The sequence below is a fragment of the Tinamus guttatus genome, unplaced genomic scaffold (assembly GCF_059628265.1).
Source record: "Tinamus guttatus ecotype Peru unplaced genomic scaffold, ASM5962826v1 Tinamus_guttatus_pri_ptg000048l, whole genome shotgun sequence".
NCBI classification, from domain to species: domain Eukaryota; kingdom Metazoa; phylum Chordata; class Aves; order Tinamiformes; family Tinamidae; genus Tinamus; species Tinamus guttatus.
In genome coordinates this window covers 14210955-14229701 of record NW_028288582.1, presented here as the reverse complement: position 1 = coordinate 14229701, position 18747 = coordinate 14210955, and the positions used below count along the sequence as shown (strand labels likewise).

Genomic DNA, 18747 nt, shown 5'->3' with positions numbered 1-18747 from the left:
TAATTTAATGTTTAAGTGCAACAAAAACACTAAATTAGCCATGAAGATCATACATATCCAACAGTGTTCACCAGACATGACTGTGACCCAGGCCTCTAAACACAGAAATACTGAAATCCTAAGGAATCAACTCTTTTTTTTTTTTTTTGCTTTGCTTTACCAGGTGATTTTTCCTTTTGACCAGTCATAGAAATATCATTTTCCTTTTTCATATTTAACCATTTATTAAAATATTGTATACTTCAGAATTAATATATGTTTTCTTTCAGTAATAAAATATGGAATACTCTTTTTTCAATGATATTTAGACCCCAAAACTTAACATTCATGCTGAAAATAGACAATGTACAGCACTAGATCAGAAATAACATCTCTTGATTAAAAACTCAGGATCTTACAGTGAAAACTGTACACTGATTCACCACTCACTTTTTCCTTTAGCCACATATTTCTGTTTCAACATCTGGCAGTGAGTGAAATGCAAACATGGGTTATTCGATACTGAAGCGAATCTAAGAGCCTCAGCATATTTGTTGCAGTCCATCCTTCTGACAGACTCTAGACACTGTCTTGCAGAGACAGCTTGCTCTGTGTCTTGGATGAGCACCATTTCTTACGCATGCAGGGCACAGCAGAATGTCACATTGCAGTCCTGGGTGTTTCATGCCTCTGTCTTCATGCATTATCCTCTTGCAAGTCTGTGTGTCTCTCTCAGTGAGGCATATGCACGCATTTCCAAACAAATAAGCTGTGTTTTCAAAAATATATTAAGCATGAGATATAAAACACTACAATACAGTTCCAAAGAAATGGTTAGTAAGGTTAACAGCCAAATTTAAATGTTAATTGAGTTAAAGGTATGTCACTCTAAATTAAAAATGCCTTTATTGACTATAGAAATAGACATGCTTTTATTTTAGTGAATTGTAGCTGTGCATACCAACATCCAGTCTATTTATTTCATTTCAAATATCCACCTCTTTACACAGAAAAAAAAATGCACATAGGTAAAATTATGTAAATTCTAAACTTGGGCTTCATACAGATTTTCACAGCAATTCCTATTTAGATAGTAGTGGAAAGGATACATACCTGCAGTCATCCCCTCCAGCACTAACAACGTATCTATCTCCACTTGTAAAGCGGATATTAGTCAAATGGGCTGAATGACCTAAAAACCGTTTGTGTTTTGCCTGGAAAACCATAAAAAGGAAGAGTCTCAATACAGTGTAGCCTTGCAAATCAAGTAAGGTATTCATGCTTGTATCCACCTTATTGTGTGATATACTTATCAGAATACTACACAGGTTTTCGGGTGTGAAAGATCCCCTGAAGAACTACAACTGTGCTGCAACACAAATTAAATGGTCTCCAAATGAGAAAGCACCTGCAAACTGGGACAATGCTCAAGTCAACGCAATAGTATGGGATATATTTTGTAATGGGATTAACCTACATGAATTGTGTGTAAAGTCTCTAAAAGTGAAAAAAATGATTCTCACTGTAAGTGTGCAAGCAATATTCTCAGTGTACTTTGAAAATCACCAGTGCTAATGAAAAATCTGTAAACTCTCCATCCACAGAAATACACAGATGGAGATAAAATTACCAGCTTTTTTCCTCATTTGTTAAATGGGAATTTACAGACAAATGGACTAAGTGCTTTGAGATTTCAAGTATAAATGTACTATGCTAGTGCAAGCTGGCAGGCAATATCATCACCTGTCAGTCAGAGCTTATAGCAACAGCTATTGAACAAAATATTAGGAAAAAATGAAGATTAAGCTACAGAATAAAGATACAGTAAAACCTACACATTTAGAGAAGGAAATACTTCTGTCATACTTCCCCCAGAGAAACAACACATGGCCATAAATATCAAAAATATTTTTGTTATAGTCACACAAAAAAAAAATTCTTACAAATTTTTCAGGACATGGAAAGTCAAACAGTTTGACCATGCCAAAATCATCACCCGTGACAAGGTTGATTCCCGAATGAGAGACACAGGCACAGTTTACATCAGCTTTTTCTGCATGTCTGGACCAGATTCCGATTACTTCATCTCCTAGAACACTGAAATAGAAGAAAGGGAAATTGTTTTGAAAACTGCAGGAAAAAATAATCAAGTCCGGATGTGGGAAGCAACTAATATATTACAGCTGATTTTATAAAAATGTTACATTTACATTTTAAAGCTTATACATATGAATCTCAGGTACACTGCACTCTGCAATTGATTTTTATATTATTCTCTACTTGCTTTTGAAATCGATCCAGTGGTATAAATAATGTGACTGATGACAACAACGAAAAGACAAAGGTGAAATCAATAATGCCAATACTGGTCAGAGAGTAGTTTTGTCAAAAATACAAAGAAAAAAAGCACAATGAATATAGCAAAGTTACTCCATACCAAAGTTACAAACATTAATTTTAGCTGTTCACAGGATTTATTTTCTTTATAACTGTTTTTGTTGATTCTGTAATATTTTCAGAGACATCAATTAGATGAAAAATTCCTTTGTCCTTCAAGTCTAATGAAGATTTTCCATTAATACCAGAGAGAGAGAGAAATAGTCCTAAACAAAAAGCACATTTATCTTAGCATTTCAAGAGCAGACACTGAAATAAAATTTGCTGTATTTAAAATGTACACTTTTACTTCCAAGAACACACAGAAGCAAGGATTTTATTATTTCTTAATCTGTGTATGGTCTGGATTTTTTTCTGGGACATTCCCTCCCCTCCCCAAAAATTAGGGCAGAGTATACAAGGAAATGATGATCTATTTAGGATGTACTGGACTGGATTAAAAAGTTAGCAAAACAATTCGGAACCCTTTAAAAAAATCTTAGTCTAGTCCAGCAAGAAAGATCACTATTGTTTGAAGTGGTCCATATGTGGAATTTTTTCATGTATTTATTCTCAATTTTTGTTTATGGATGTAAAACGGGACCCTAATTGCAAGCAGACCTTTAGTTCACAAACAGGCCTAGAGTAGGGCTTGGCTATCAGATTTACATAAAAAGTAAAGGACATTAATCAGAATTTTAGTATACACTACTGTAAATAATGTAATAATTAATTGCCTTGTGTGATCTTTTCTTGTTTTGACATGTTTTTATTTTCACTGTTCTCTGCTTTGAAGCAGAAATCACTGCTCTGAAGCAAACAGTGCAACATCCCAAGTAATTGGAACAGCAGAATGAAAAATTACTGAAACTGCTGTTGCTACTTGGTTAAGGGAGCCTAGAGATGCACAGTAAATAAAAAGGCACTTTTTAGAGAAAGAATTTTTGTCTTAAATCCTTAATGATCAAACATCCCATGCTACCATGAGAAAACATGTTACACACTTTATTTTGTTGTATAGCACGTATCTGATTTGTTCCCCAAAAAAAGTCATAGGTACATGAAGAGATCTAATATACCTTTAAACAGTATGTCCTTCTCCTGGAAGTTACCTGTCTTCTAAAAGGCATAAATCAGTGAATTAGTTACCTGGTCCAAGTAGCCCATGTTATTCTGTCAATCACAGCCTGATCTGCAAGCTGTTTTCCTGAAGGCACTTCATAGACTTGCCTTTTGTAAGACCCAGTAGAGACCTTTGACATGAACGAAGAGAACAGTTTAGATGAACATAACATTCATGAACATGTTCAAAATGACAAAGATTCTAAAGGCTCAGCAAAACATTTTTGATAGCACCTTCTATGCCATAAGTAGCTTATCTATTAATAAAATCATCCTTATGGGTCATCTCGCCCAGTGAGTTCAGAAGTCTCAAAAATCTACACAAATATAAATTAACAATGAGAAAGGGTAAAGGGTAAAATTTTTAAATGTCAGAATAATAGAATATAGCTTAAATACGTTTCATATTCAGCACATAATATTCACTCTTTGTATCTAGTTAGTGTGTGCTAGTACATGTGTGCATAAAAATAAATTTATTTTAGCCCCTGGGAGTTGTATCACCATGAGGGTGCTGCTCAGAGTGACAGTAAGACAGTATATTCAGCACTTTATTACAAAATATATCTTAGGTGTCAAAGGGAAATGCATGCACCCCCTCTGTCATCAGGATTTTGCCATTTGTTTTTTTTCAACCATCAATGATCAATACCTGAAGATAAGAGCTATCTGCAGAGAAGTCCATCTGGATCACAAAGCTTGGGATATCTTTGCAGTAGCTGACTCGATTTAGCGTGGGACCCAAAGTCAGATCATAAAAATCCACTGCATTCTCGCTGGAACCCACCGCTAAGTAACGAGAATCTGGGCTAAACCTGAACAGATAAAAGAGTTAAAAACAGAGATTGGCACTTGCAATAGAGCTCAATATTTGAGAATCACAGGGGCATTTGCATTTCTGCTGAGTATCTGCTCCTCAGAACAAAATGCACAGAGTCAACTGACAACAAGACATTTCTAGCATCTCTCACATCTCTTTTCAGTGTTCTGGTGTAAACCTTTAATCTCATTTTACCTCCTACCCACCATCTCACCCTGTTCCTCTGTACAACTTTAATCTGTCCCCAATTAGGGTAGACTCTTCCTCCTGTTGTCCACTTGCCTCCCTATTCCCTCTTTATTTTAACTAATCCTTGTCAATAGTTCTTAAGCCTTCCCCTGCTTCGGGATCTGTTTTCTTTGATTGCTTGCTAACGTCTATCCTCATGTATCTTCTTCTTCTTCATTCTTGGTATCAGAGTAATTGCAAGAACTCGATAATTCACTTATTGATTCCAGCTCACTGAAATGCCCTTGTAATGCTTCTCACAATAAATACATGCCAAGTACACACAAATATGTATTTCTAAAAAGATCAAAGATCACATTTGATAGTTATACTGGGTTAGGAAGAAATTTATTAATTTTGACACAAAAACCAGGCTAAGACCATCTCTAATTATATTATATTAAGAAAAGTACTAGAGTCTCTTTCATCATACTAACTTCATTTTTCTATTTTTTTTAGCTCCATCTATTTTTCAGGTTTCAGGATGCTACACTAGACAAAGCCATTACATGGTCTGACCTGATATCCTGAATAGCTGATCTTCTGTCCCTTTTTTTCCCCCATATTTTCAGAGAGGTCACAAGTAAGATAATAAATTCTCCATTTTTCATGCCAATTGCTACCATATCACCTTCTGGGCTGTAACAAACAGTACGAGCTGCGTGTCCTAAACTGACTTTGTTCAGCATCTTCTGCAAAAAAATAACACAAGAAAATAATAAATGTTTCTATTTACTCATGTTTCAAATTATCTTATGCTAACAGTTTGCCAATATCAGAAGAATTATTCTCAAAATGCCGAAGTCCCTGTCAAGCAATCATAAAAGCTTATTTTTTTAGGCCACACTAAAAAAGAAACTTCCAGTCTCAAAAATTAAACAATTTGGCTTTGCCAAAATTGCAACTACCCCTCACACCTACCTTTTCAGCAATATCCCAGAGTCTTACTGTGCCATCTTCTGCAGCAGAAAGGAAAAAATCTCTGGAAGGATGCGTTGCCAGGCCCCAGATTGGTCCATCCATATGACCATTAATGAGAATGTTACATGCAGCATTTTTTTCTCCAACTTCAATTATTTCAGCATTCCTTGTCCCAACAAGGATTTTTCCCTGGAACAAGAGTGAAAGAATGATCTCCAATATAACACATTAACCGCCAGTGTGGAACAGCAATAAAGGCAAACAGCAAAGCTGTAGTTTTATCAAGGTCTGCCGAAATCAAATACTCAAAGGTAATTTATTTTTAAGCTCACCTATGATCTATTATGTGACAGGACTGCACATATATCATGGCATTCCTGCTTGCAAGACGTCAAGACTGTAAGATAGCTCCCGACCGCCTGATTCTGAGCCCTGTTTCAGAGACAGCCTGCTTTACCTTGCCTCTGCAGACGGAGCGGACGCAGTCGGTCATCTGCCCCGTCTCCAGCCTGAAGGCTCGGCATCGCTTCAGCTCCTGGTCCCATAGCTTAACTGCTCCCCCTTCCTTTGATCTATCGCAAAACCAAAAGCAACCATGAGTATAATGACTGATTCAAGAAAAAAAAAAATCACAAGGAAAACTTTGTTCTTTACTATCATTTAATGAAAATCAAGACACTTTTGGTCTATTTTGAAATATTAAGTATCCATTAGTGTTTTACACTACAGCCAGTAGTTAGCAAGTGAAGAACACTGCTTTTACATAGCGGTGACTTATAAAACTATGAGCACTTTTAAACTGATTGACAATTCTCTTTATATGTTTTTAAATTTCCCAATTACTTCTTGGTACAAAAAGCAATGTACAGTATTCTTTTAGGCTGAACTATTGGGTTAAAGTGATTAAATTCTGTATCGCTGATCAGAAGGGAAACAACCAACACTTTATTGCAACACCTGTATTTAATCTTATTTATTTACTTAACTAAAACGTTTCACCAAGATACTGTAAAATAGCAGTTAGAAAATTCTTTAATTAAAAACAGCATAGGAACAAAAGTCTATTTCCCAAACTCAGGAACTGAAGCAAGGAACCCCAGGTGGCCAGAATCCTAAATACTGGAGGCTTTCTCCCAGAGAGAAAAATCAATGGAAAAAAATAGGTTCTTCAAACTCACGTGGCCTGACTCAACATTTGGAGGTGGTAGCTATTTTTTTTTTTGTACAAACTATTTAGGGGTCCTAAAGTGATTTTTTTTTCTGTCTTTGACATCTCAATCAGTTGAATCAGAAGCCAAATTTTAGTCAGAATGTATCCAAACCATAGTTTTTAAAGAATGTGTGTACATACATCCATACATACAGAAAGAAAGAAAGAAAGAAAAAAAAAAAAAAAGACTTACGGTCTTTCCTTGCCTCCAGTAACGATCAAACCATCTCTTAACGTAGTGTACATTGTGAAAACAGGTCCATTGTGAGCTTTGGCCACAATTCGTATCAATACATGATCTTTCCAAACACAAACATCCCCACTGATAGTACCTGTAAACGTCAAGTTATTCTGAAAAGGGGAAAAATATATTCAATGTCTGATTCTGAGTAAGGCAGGAAGAAAAACAGTCAGAAATACTTAAACGTCATAACCATTTGCATTGAGGCTAGATTGGTTTTAGTAACTGCTGCTGCAGAGGAGGAGATTGCCAAGTGGCAGCAAGAACCTCTAGGGATCAGGGCAGTCAGCTGCTTATACTCCCTTAAATTCTGAAACATGGGCTTTCTTATGGCTAACATTCTCCAGTGCAAGAAGAAAGGTAATGACAGATTCAGCCAGAGCATTTTCTGCCTTGCCAGCCTATCAGATGTGCACAACTGTGGCAAAAATGTGGAAAAGAACAAGAGCAGTTCTGACATTTTACCCAGAAACAGGCAAGCTGCTCTACCACTGCATTGCACATAACGCTTGCAGCCACATCCATTGCTAAGAGAAGGCACTTGCCTCTCTAGAGTAACCATTAGTCTAAGTAGAAAACTGTCTGATACTAACTTAGAGGTAAGAAAACTTTTTAGTTCTGCTTCCTATTTTTGGAAAGTAATAAAAACCATGTTAAGGGTATTTGGTATGTAAAATGAATGTACAGGATACCTTTAAAATCCACTGAGACTGGTTATCAACTTAAATTGTTTTATTAACTTAAGTGAAGAGTCACAAAGTTCAATATTATATGTAGCATTTTACAGTACAGATATTGCTGTATAGCTCTGGCAAGAACATCCTTCACTGGGTGTATTGCAGTTCTACATCCTCCTACATCCTTATTTAATGTGGGGTGTGTGTGGGTGTGTGTGAAGATGGTGCCCCTAATAAGGAAACAAAACAAAATCAAAACAAACAAAACTTGAAGTGAACCTAGGAAGAAGATCCTCCCATCATCCTCACTGCATGTCGTCTAGGCTGTCTCCAAGCCTCGTTTTGGATCACCCAAACTTGCTCCTCCTGATACAAAACCGAGGAAGTAGTGCACTCCCTAGAACTGTTCCCTACAGGCACTATGGAGAACACATCAGGTCTGGCTCCAATCTCTCTACACAGCTTTTCACAAAGTCCTTGCAGGTGTTGGATTCTCAAACTCTCTTGGATGCCTTCATACCACTCAGCACAAGGCATTCAGCAAACAGCCTGATTTTCCTGCCAAAAGTCTGTCCCTCCATGAGAAAAGTTCACATATAGGCTTCTCAAACCACAGATTAATGCCTCTGTTTCCACAACACTTATCTTTGGGAAGATATCTTTTTGCCTTGTAATATTTATTTGATTATAAATTAGACCCCATTTCACTAAAGGTGGAATAAATCATGAGTCCTGACACCCACTCCTCTAAGCAATCTTGAAATAAGAACACAAGACACAGACTAAGTGGCCAACAAAACACAAACTTCATAGCTTTTCCTCCTTGTCAAATGTCAACATTCAATACACACATGTTCCTTAGACTGTACTGTAGTCTACGTTATCTTTTCACAGCCAAAGATCTCTCCTAGAAAAAGGATGTTGCCCCCTCTTAAATCAGAGGTAGCTAGAGAGATACCACTGTGGAAAGAGGATGTTTATAGCTTCAGGATCCAAAATAAATAGTAAAAATTCAGTGTGGACCCAGCTGGCAGTTCAGACAGCCGAGCAGGAACATGTGCTACGAATGGGCAGCAGCCCTTCAGGAGAAGGCTGCGGCTCTCGGCCCAGCTGAAGGTAAGAGATCTGCTCACACAGAGCAAGACCTGAAATGGCAAAGATACAAAGCTTAGCAACAAGGCCTGCATCTGTCAAAAACAGAACAATACCAAACCCCCAAACTGTCATCTAACAGCCAGAAATATTAATGGATGTTCTGAACAGCAATGTATAGTGGTTATAACATAAATAACAGTTTCTTCAGCTTGGTTCCTGCAGTCTGCCAGCCAGCATTGTTTTATGCTGGCTGGATTAAATGACAATCAGAAAATAATCATCCCCAAACACTTCTATTTTCCTCTTCTAAAAATATAGTAATCCACAGCATTTATTTATTTTCTGTTCTAAAGAGCAGATGTTGTAAGTATTAGAAATGCTCCACTGAGTTTAGCAACACAATTGACTCATCAGCAGGTCTGAAAACTCTCACTTGAACTGTAAAGAAGGCAGAATAGTCAAGGCATTTTTGTACACATGCATTTTTTAAAGGTTTGTCATGGTACATACAGCTCCAAAAGCTACAGAGAGCATCGTCTGCATTCGGGCATCTTCTATGGAACTCAGCAGCCCTTTTTTACTGAGAAGGGCTCTTCCAGCCAGGGTCCAGAACCTCACGTGCTTTACTCCCACAGAAACAAACTGCGTATCCGAGTCTGGTCTGAATTCTGCTACAAATATACGCTGGTTATGACCAGCTCGGCTGGCAATTTTGGCACCTGATAGAAAGAAAATGGACATTTTGCGTTCACTAGGATACTTATTTATTGTTAAATAGGCTACGAAAAGCATAAACTATTCCTGATGTGAGCTTTAACCATGTTCTGCAACATTTTAAATTCCTGAAAACTACAGGTATTTTAAAACTGTGTAAATCCAAGCAAGTAGAACCCAATCCCTATTAAATTGCTAATACTTCTCTGAAAATTCCAAACTCTGAGTGAGTCTAAATTGCATGAGACTAAGGGCTGGCTGCTGTAAATTTTCTCCAAATACATTTTTTTTAATTATTATTATTTTGTTTTTTGCAGAAAATGAAGAAACTGACTTTGTTACATGTGGTCTTAGATTCAAAGGAGTGCTCTTCCAGTCTTTGCAGAGTTGTCAAATTCAGGCATTTTGATCCAAAGGAAGATTCTTTGAGATTTTTGTTACCTGAAAAGATATCAGGCTTCCTGGGATACTTTGCCCATTCCAGGTATCCCTTAACTGCCACATCAGGGCTGTATGAACTCTTAAGGATAAACCCAGAGATGTCTTGGCTAAAATGGCAGTGAACTGCATCACAGGCCTCTACTTCCATACAACCTACACAACCTATTTAACCTGAGTCTCTACAAACACACATTTGACACTGCACTCAGCCCAACAGGATTCTAGCAGACACAATCTGCAAAAGACCATTTTTAATAACTCAGTAGCTGATCTTTACACATCTGAGATATAATTGATCAGCAGAAATCTCCAAATGGAGAGAAAATAAACTCTTCAGTCTGGAGAAGCAAGATCACATTATCAGAATGGATAAGTACATTTAACTGACCTTTTCTTGTATAGTACATATGATACAGCACTTACAGTAATAATTATAAGCTGATATTTTTACAACTGTCCTCAACTCAACCCAACCTGCCTGTAACAATACAAATGCATTCTACAAAAGCAACCACGTTCCTACCTTCCTGCCATTTCCAAATGGTAATGGTGTGTTCAGGATCCAGCCCTACAGAGAGCAGCAGTTTGCCAGTGGCACTGAAGCTGACTGAGCAAACCCCCTTTGAATGGTAGCACCGCAGCACCGACAATGTCTGCTTGTTCATTGCATCCCACACATGGATGGAAGGGGCTGTAGCTGCACAAATAGAAAAACAAATTGTTAGTATATGTTTTGGAATCACCTAAAGATTTTGTTTACTGAAACAATGAAGATTTTTTAAACACAGACAAATAAAATTGTTCTGGTAAGGAAAAAAAAAAGAGAGAGAAAAGAAAAGAAATAAAACACAGATTTTGCCTTCACAACACCTCTAGAGACGTAAACTTAACTTGTTCCTAGACTTCTGTATCACAGCAAGAGAGCTACAAACATGTCTTCTGTAACTCGGTAACTTCCACAAATCTTAAGTATATCATCAAGAATATAATTCCTGCATGGAGCTTTCACTCAACTGAGCACTAAAAGAAAATTAGTTCACAGGGCAAGACCAAAATCTCCTTTTCCATAAAATAGCCACCTGTCTGAAATGCACACTCTCTTATGGAAATGGCAGCTGAATAATCAGCTTGCTTACTAATGTGGAAGAACTAGGGTATTTAATTTGGCTTGTATCATTTAGACTGAAAGACCTTTGCAGTAAGGACTAACTTTCCATGGTACTGATGTACATGATAACTTCTACTATGATGACACGTAGGCAATGCCCTCTCCAGAGATCTTACAGTCTAAATATGGTTTACAATCTGGAAAAAAAAAAAAAAAAAAAAAAAAAGAGAGAACATTTAGAGCATCTCCAAGATAAGTGTGTCTCAAACTTCTTTACATACTCCTTCAGTAACTCTGACTGCAAAGCCTGGAGGTTACTGGTTATTGTCTTAGATTCAGATTCATATAAATTAAATTCTTATTTGGCTTTATGCCTCAAGTTTCTATTCCACTAAATCTAGCCCTCGATTTAATAACAGAAAAAAGTAGGTATAGAAACACAGGTAAAATTTCAGCCAAGTGAAAATAGTTCCTAGTGCATAATGCCACAGTTGGTTCAAAGCAGTTGTTCAGAGTAATCTAATTTCTTTCATTTCCCCTTAGAATTTTCTCAAACAGCATCAACATTCCTTTATCATCACTTTTTTGAGAGGTGCTACAGTATAGTATAGACAAGTCATTAAGCAGAAAGGTCAGGGGTTGGCAACATCCCACATTCCTCAAAATTTTCAACAAGCTCCTTGTAGTTCTTATGGGAAGTTGAGGGAATGGCAAGTTTTATTACGGGCTCTAAATAGTTGGCTTGTTGTTGTTGTTGTTTTGGAGTTTGTTTTTTCTCTACCTTCAGCATTCCCTTTGGTAAAACCATGTATTGCCCTTAGCCTGTGAACTCCCACATAACCTCAACTAAAATTTTCTTTTGGGTGGCAGATGGAAACCTTCACCTTGATTTCACAAATACAAACTAAGGAGGTTTATCAGAGCAAGATATTTCTCTCTGTCAGGACAGAAGTTCTGGACTCTTGATTCTTCCTAATTATGTTCCTCTGAAAGTGTCTATCCTGACCTTGTATTGTGCTTACGGAGTACTCCAGCTACTCTGTGTCTGGTCTCATAAGAAATACTTTCTAAGATGACATTGCCTTTTGGGTGAAGTTGAAAAAAAGCCACCATAGGACAGCAAGTTTAAAAAAAAAAAAAAAAACACACCTTAAGATGAATCAGACCTATACCAAGTAATTATTGATTTTGATTTGTCATCCCAGTCTTTACCAAACATTTCTGCATCACTATGGACAACAGAAAATGGAAATAGAAAAGTAAAAGTTGGTAAGAAGGCTGTCAAATATCCATCAATCAATTTGAAGTGAAAATATCTGCAATTTTACAATGAAGGCAGGCAGCAGCTTGCATTCCTGACTAATGGTCCCCAAAGAATAAAATCAGTGTGCTGGCTTCAAGCAGTGACAACAGAAGTTATTAATATATACAAGCTCAAAATAAATTTGCAATAGGAAGAAGGCAAGTGAGAAAGGAAAAGCATCCAGGCATTATATGCAGGGCTAGAGACACCCTTTCATATAAACAGTATAATCGCTGCCTCTTTTATGTAGGTTAAAAGCATGGGAAAAGGTACCTATATTCTTTCTCCCATCCTTCGAGTGAGCAGAATTTGGCATATTTGAAAAAAGTCAACAATCATTACACTTTCTAGGTGTATATATGAACAAACATTTATGCATCTCTTTGAAAATGTGTCACAAGACAACTGTGTCTGCCCAACAATGAACTCACTCACACATGATGGTGATGATTTTTAAGATTACTGTTAAAAAAAAACAGACTAGTAAAAATACCTCAGTCAAGACTGTCAAAGACCCAAAATGATACATAAGAAATTAAACTGACATCATAACAAGCATTTTGGATCAGTGGTAATAAGTGCATGACAATCATACATAAATGTGAAAGGTGATTGCTTTTTTCACTCAGTCACCTAGGCCTCCTCAACGGAATTTACTTTAAAAATATATATTTAAAATCATATTCGGTTGAATATCCAAAACAAATGTTAGTCATCAGCCCCAACATGTTCTGTAAGACGTAGAAGTATACATAGGTATGCTATAGTTGCAATATATATTGGAACTCGCTTATTATTGGGCAGCAAGAAGGGAAAACGTTGCAAGGAAAGTATTTTTTAAAATGTGTTTTAACTTTTTAATTGTTTCTATATTTACAATTTGCTAAGATGTTGTGGTTTATGTTTAGTGTTGACAGTAGTATGATTGATGTAAGGTTTTAATCGACTGGAAATGAATTCACATAACATTGTTCTACAAAGTTGTAGATGGCTACTAGATAAGCCTATCTAGCAATAGCTACACCTGAAGATGTTAAAATTTTATTTCCCTTACCTGACATATCTGCTGAGTCTCCTGTAATGGAAAAGCAGCAGAAAAATAATTAGATCAGAAATAAGATAAGTTTTAAAGAAAATATATGCTACATTTAGTGTAATGTCTTTGCACACACCTTGATGTCATCCCTTCGCATTGCAGCAGCACCAGTACTGCTTTGAGTGTTTAACAACTACTGATGACTAAGTGGTAGACATGTCAGAAACAAAAATATATTCATTCTACTAATTTATATTTCCATTTCTAATTAAAATGCAAAAATGTCATTTTGATGTACATTAGGGCTATCTGCCAAACTCTAAAACTCCCCAAATATATAGATTTTATATATTTTACTTGTTTAACAATTCTGTAAAATGTAAGTGAAAAAAAATGCCAATTGCTATTCTGCTAAGAAGCCATGTTTAAATCTGAGCTTGACAAGATGCAAGCACTCTCAATACTATTTCTGTAGTGAGGGTAAGAAATCAGGATTATAAAGATTCAGATTTGGGAAAGTATTACAGAGACTCTATATGATGGCATTATACTTGAAAGATATTTATAAAATAACATTTCTGTTCATTTTTGGATGATACAAATCATGACAGTGAAGCGACGTTTTGGGAGACTTATTAGTAGGAAAAGTAGAAGCAGCTAAATATATTGTTTATCAAGTCTTTCACAACTTTAAAAGAAGTCTTGCTGGAAAATATTTTGATTTCATTTCATTTTTCAGATACAAATCTCCCCTTTGAAATAAGTATTTTATCATTTTAAGTGTCATCTGCTCCTGCTCTTTTTTCTTTCATCTAGGCCATCCAACAGCTGATGCAGAAACAATTAGGAAATAAAGAAGCATTAGAATAGTTCCATGCTGCTTCTTGTGTAAGATGAACATCGAAGAAAACGATCCATGCAAAGAACCAATTTCACATTATGCCTACGTTCTTCCCAAATATTCTAGTTTTCGAAAAGGCAAACAAGGCCAGATTAAGAAATATGATGAAAAAGAAAGTGAATGCAGCGTATGCAGGAGGGTTGGACTAGATGATCTCTAGAGGTCCCTTCCAACCCTAAGCATTCTATGATTCTATGAATTCCTAAAGACACGTATTTTCCTACGATTATTCCTTACAATCAAAACATAAGCAAAAATATCTTTTTTTTTCCATTTAAATAATTTCCATCATACAATAATTATTTTGTTAAACTGATGTTAGGCAAGCAGCTCACCAAGAGCTCTTTTAGCTAGGTAGCAATGGTGAATATCATTTTCGTATATAACATACTGCTATCAATGAGTCTATTTTAATGAAACATGCAGTTAGACATCCAAAGAATCACAGGTAATGAAATCTGCCAAACTGACCATACAAGACTGTTGTTGTTCTCTGTCCTAAACAAACAGTGAGTTCTTGAATCTGCTCAGAAAAAAATGAAAGTATGAAAACTACACTTGTTTTGTAGAACTACAGATAATTATAATATTTGAAAAAAACTACAGAAACAGCAGTATTAATTTAGCTACGTAGATGTACAGGGTTTTAATTATAGATCAATTTTAATATTACTATTTTTAACATTACTATGAAACATATTTGTTTTCCCCCAAAATCTAAATTTATCTGCAGGGGAAAGAAAGAAAGAAAAAAAGAAAGAGGCAATAGGGGTTTAGTTCTGCCTAGAATATTAGAACTAGGTATTATCAAAGCACTAAGTAGGTATTTTAAACCTGCCTGGTGGGATAAACCTACATAAACTGACAATTATTTTAAGAATTTTCTTCTGAGTCCACATAGAGATGAGAGATACCTTAATTAACCTTCTTTGGAAGGCCGATGATTGTCCTAATAAAAGTAGATATGTAAAAATAGACTGGTTACATGGGGCTTATAATGTCTAAGAAATACTTTTGATAATGTTCCAAATAAATGTTCCATCTTCTCATACATCTCATTGTTTTTGGTTTAACTTTATTAAATTACACTGAAAGAGACATATAAAGAGGACAGGTAACTGAGTAACATTCATACAAACAGAGATAGCATAATCAAATATTTTTGTGATTTATCATGAACTCACAAAGCACTAATAGCATGCTCTTACGTTAATTTCTGTTAATTTCTTTTTACAAAAAATACAAACATACCTACTTGGCCAGTTGCCACTATGTTGGTAAACTTGGGATGCTGATTTACAGTGAGGCACAGAATATCATCATTGTGTTCCTGGTAAAAGGACTGAGAGCCTAAAAATAAGAAAATTCAATTTTTGTTTGCACACACAGGTTTCAAACTTCATACTACTTAAAAGAAAGCAAGCAGTATGGTGACATTACACTTTGGAGCTTAAAACTGGAGAACGAGGACCCGTCATTCTAAACTTTATTATAACACCCTATATGCAATAACTCTGAACTATTCCATGATCATTTCTGCATGAATCTCCTTCATTAGGAAAACAGAGATTATGTTCCAGAATTATTGGCAAAACCTTCACACATTTGACTACTATATTAAGTTGACAAGAGGTGGAAGTTTTCATATATATAACCAATTTTTTACAGACACTGCAATAGGATACTGTAATGATTCTGATATACGGGGACTTCAGAGTGACAATTCTCAAATTTGAATTACCAGTGGCTTAAACCTCACAGAAACAAACAGCACTGTGCTACTCTTCAAAAAGTTCACTGTGCTATATAAACTGTGCACAGTGACAGAATGTATGTGGTGTGGAGGACTGCAAAGTAAAACAAATAAAAATTGTTCACCATCTTGCTTACCTGTTTTTATTTCTTTACTTCCTTCAAAATTCAATTAGAGGTTTAAATACATCTAGTGTGGCTTATACAGATATTATAAGTCATCTCTACAGAATGAATTTTCACACATCAATTATTATATGAACTGTGTCTCAATGCGTAAGAAGAAACATTTCTCTTGAGCAGCTTTTCTCCTACCTGTTGCCACATTATACAAGATCCCAATGGATGCAGTATGATAAATTACATCAGCACCATCATTCAAGTAGTGCACATTGTTCCTGCAGTCCTTGCCTCGGTACCCAAATACCAGCTCCAAAATTAGGTCCTTAAACAAACAAGACATTTAAATCAATTAGATACTCAAAAACTTAAAGAAACCATGAACTTCAAATTCTTTTCCAGGACGTTATCAAGGCTCTAACAAGCCTCAAACTGGCAGAAACTGAACTGATGTCCTGCCTGTTGGGTCACCTTAGACCATGTCACACCCTTGCTGTAAACAGTCCCTTCATCCTACACCCTCATTTTGTTGGATCCTGAATATTTCTGTATATACACACAAACATTCAAACAAATTGCAATGCTACAATGAGCAAAGAACAACACAGCTCTTATGATACACCTGACACTGGTCACTAATTTAGCATCAGCTAGCAACTAAGAATTACCACCGAAAACTTCTAGAACACTTATGATAAAATGCCACTTACTATAACATTACACCAAAAATTTTGTTTCAAGTCACAGAGCATAGCAGTCTTCAGCTGCTATTAAAAAATGCACAATTCAATTGTTTATTTCATTTCATTTTAATTCAATTTTAAGAGATTTTGCTTTCAGATTAATAAAAACTGAGTATACATCTGTGTCTCTGCAATGGCCACCTACTGAACAAACGGTGCTGGGTGCCAAAAGTCATCAAGAATAAATTCCTCTTTTGTAAGTGTTAACAGAGTGAATTTTGAACAAAGTTCTAAAATAAATAAACTTTCAGAGGACAGATACTTATAATAGATAAAATATCTACTGGTATATCAGCTATCTAAACAGGACATACTGGTTTTTACACATTGCATTGAAATGCTTTTAGTATTACCAAGAAGAAACTTGTGCTCTATCCTATTTGCAGAAAAGCAACATGAGGCTTTTCAAGATTTAGTAAAAAAGGAATCTTTTCCTTCCACCTTTCTGCTGTCTATTTGCTCACTGTTCAATATTTCTATCTTCCATACAGTTACAACAAATACAACCCTTGGTGTACCCTTCTCATACATATTCCTATATGTCTATTTTTAGCAAAAATTCCTAAAAGGAGAGAGGAAGGAGAGCATTTTTGCTTACCTCTATAGGTCTCTTTTTTTTCCCAACATTATTTGTCTGAAGTTTCTCAGGCTGTGGCAATGCCCTACTAACTGGTGGTCTGAAATAAAGAACTGTGAATAAGAGAAGGCTGTCTGTCACCCATTCCAAACTAACACAGCACTTTCTAACCTGTTACTGCAAATGGAAAACATACAGCACTGTCCTTTTTAACCGGCATTTGCATTTATCTTTAAAAGACATCCCTCTGTCAAAAGGGGAAAAAAAAAAAAAAAAAGAGCCATTTGATTTCACATGTGGTACATGTTAAACACGGTACCTTTTCTGAAAGTTTTGCAACAATTCATGAGGTTAATGCAAAATCTTGTTTTTTAATGAATATGACAATTGATCTCTTAGCTACTTCATAGCATATTCTTAAGGTACTTTTTCCTTCTCTGTAACAAATTCTGTTGGACAAAACTTAAAAGCTTACCTGGTTAACCTAAATACCTGACATCATATTTCCCTGCTCCCACATTTCCTCAGAAGACCCTTTTTTCCCCCGTTTTTGCAATAGTGTGTAAAGAACCCCAGATACACTTGCCCACTCAGTTCTTATGTCAACACAAAAAAAAAAAAAAACCCTGAACACTCAGTTATAAGTAAACTATCACCATGCAAAGGCATGAAAGTTAGCATAGTATGTTCCACTGTTCTGAATTTAAGAAATCTCAAATAGATACACTTGATAAATACCTTTTCATCATCTTTGCTGTATATATTTCTATATCATAAACATCTTTCAGACAATGTTAAACAAAAATAGTAAAAACAATATCTTTTATTTATCAAAGCTATTAAATTATTTCTAGTAATTTGGAGGTGTAATGATTATTAATTCTACATGTACAAAATGTCTGTCCCTTGAACAGAAAAAAAGCATTTAAAAATACTATAGCAAACTTCGGTGAAATTCAGGTGATTTTATCTAGTGAGTGGGATGACAAGCTAATAAGGCAGCAGTTTACCTTTCTTATTCCTTTCTAAAATGAAGTACTTTATCTTTTAATTACATCTTTGCTCTTGAGTAAAGATTTGCTGCAAAATAAACACTTTATGTATAACAAACTATTTAATTTGCTATTAATACACTATATATTTGAACAGTTAAATATTACCTCTGTTATTTAGGAGCTAACTCTCCCCCCAGAACATCAGTCTGTTGGATGAACTGAACATCCAAACATGATCAAGTTCAATAAGATGGGGTATTTTGTTAGGGAGGACAAGAAGTAATTACTTGGGGAAAAAAAAAAAAGATAAGATATGAAAATATATTTAGTTCAACACCATAAGCCTAGATTTTGTAACATTTAAGATTCTAGAGAAAATCCAAAACAA

At 35.6% G+C, this 18747-nt stretch overlaps 1 protein-coding gene across 1 annotated transcript in view; it reads right to left on the bottom strand.

Annotated features, from left to right (window-relative positions):
* Positions 1 to 18747, bottom strand: part of EML5 (EMAP like 5) — a 98041-nt gene continuing 79294 nt past the window's right edge. The window contains exons 28-42 of the mRNA XM_088539740.1: positions 17386 to 17464; positions 16240 to 16369; positions 15424 to 15522; positions 13290 to 13310; positions 10348 to 10521; positions 9180 to 9388; positions 6850 to 7007; positions 5904 to 6018; positions 5447 to 5635; positions 5045 to 5217; positions 4130 to 4292; positions 3505 to 3608; positions 1923 to 2076; positions 1093 to 1193; positions 1 to 748 (exon numbers count right to left, since the gene is read on the bottom strand). Coding sequence (XP_088395866.1) covers positions 712 to 748; positions 1093 to 1193; positions 1923 to 2076; positions 3505 to 3608; positions 4130 to 4292; positions 5045 to 5217; positions 5447 to 5635; positions 5904 to 6018; positions 6850 to 7007; positions 9180 to 9388; positions 10348 to 10521; positions 13290 to 13310; positions 15424 to 15522; positions 16240 to 16369; positions 17386 to 17464 — 1906 coding nt within the window. The 3' untranslated portion in view covers positions 1 to 711. The remainder of the gene's footprint in view (positions 749 to 1092; positions 1194 to 1922; positions 2077 to 3504; positions 3609 to 4129; positions 4293 to 5044; positions 5218 to 5446; positions 5636 to 5903; positions 6019 to 6849; positions 7008 to 9179; positions 9389 to 10347; positions 10522 to 13289; positions 13311 to 15423; positions 15523 to 16239; positions 16370 to 17385; positions 17465 to 18747) is intronic.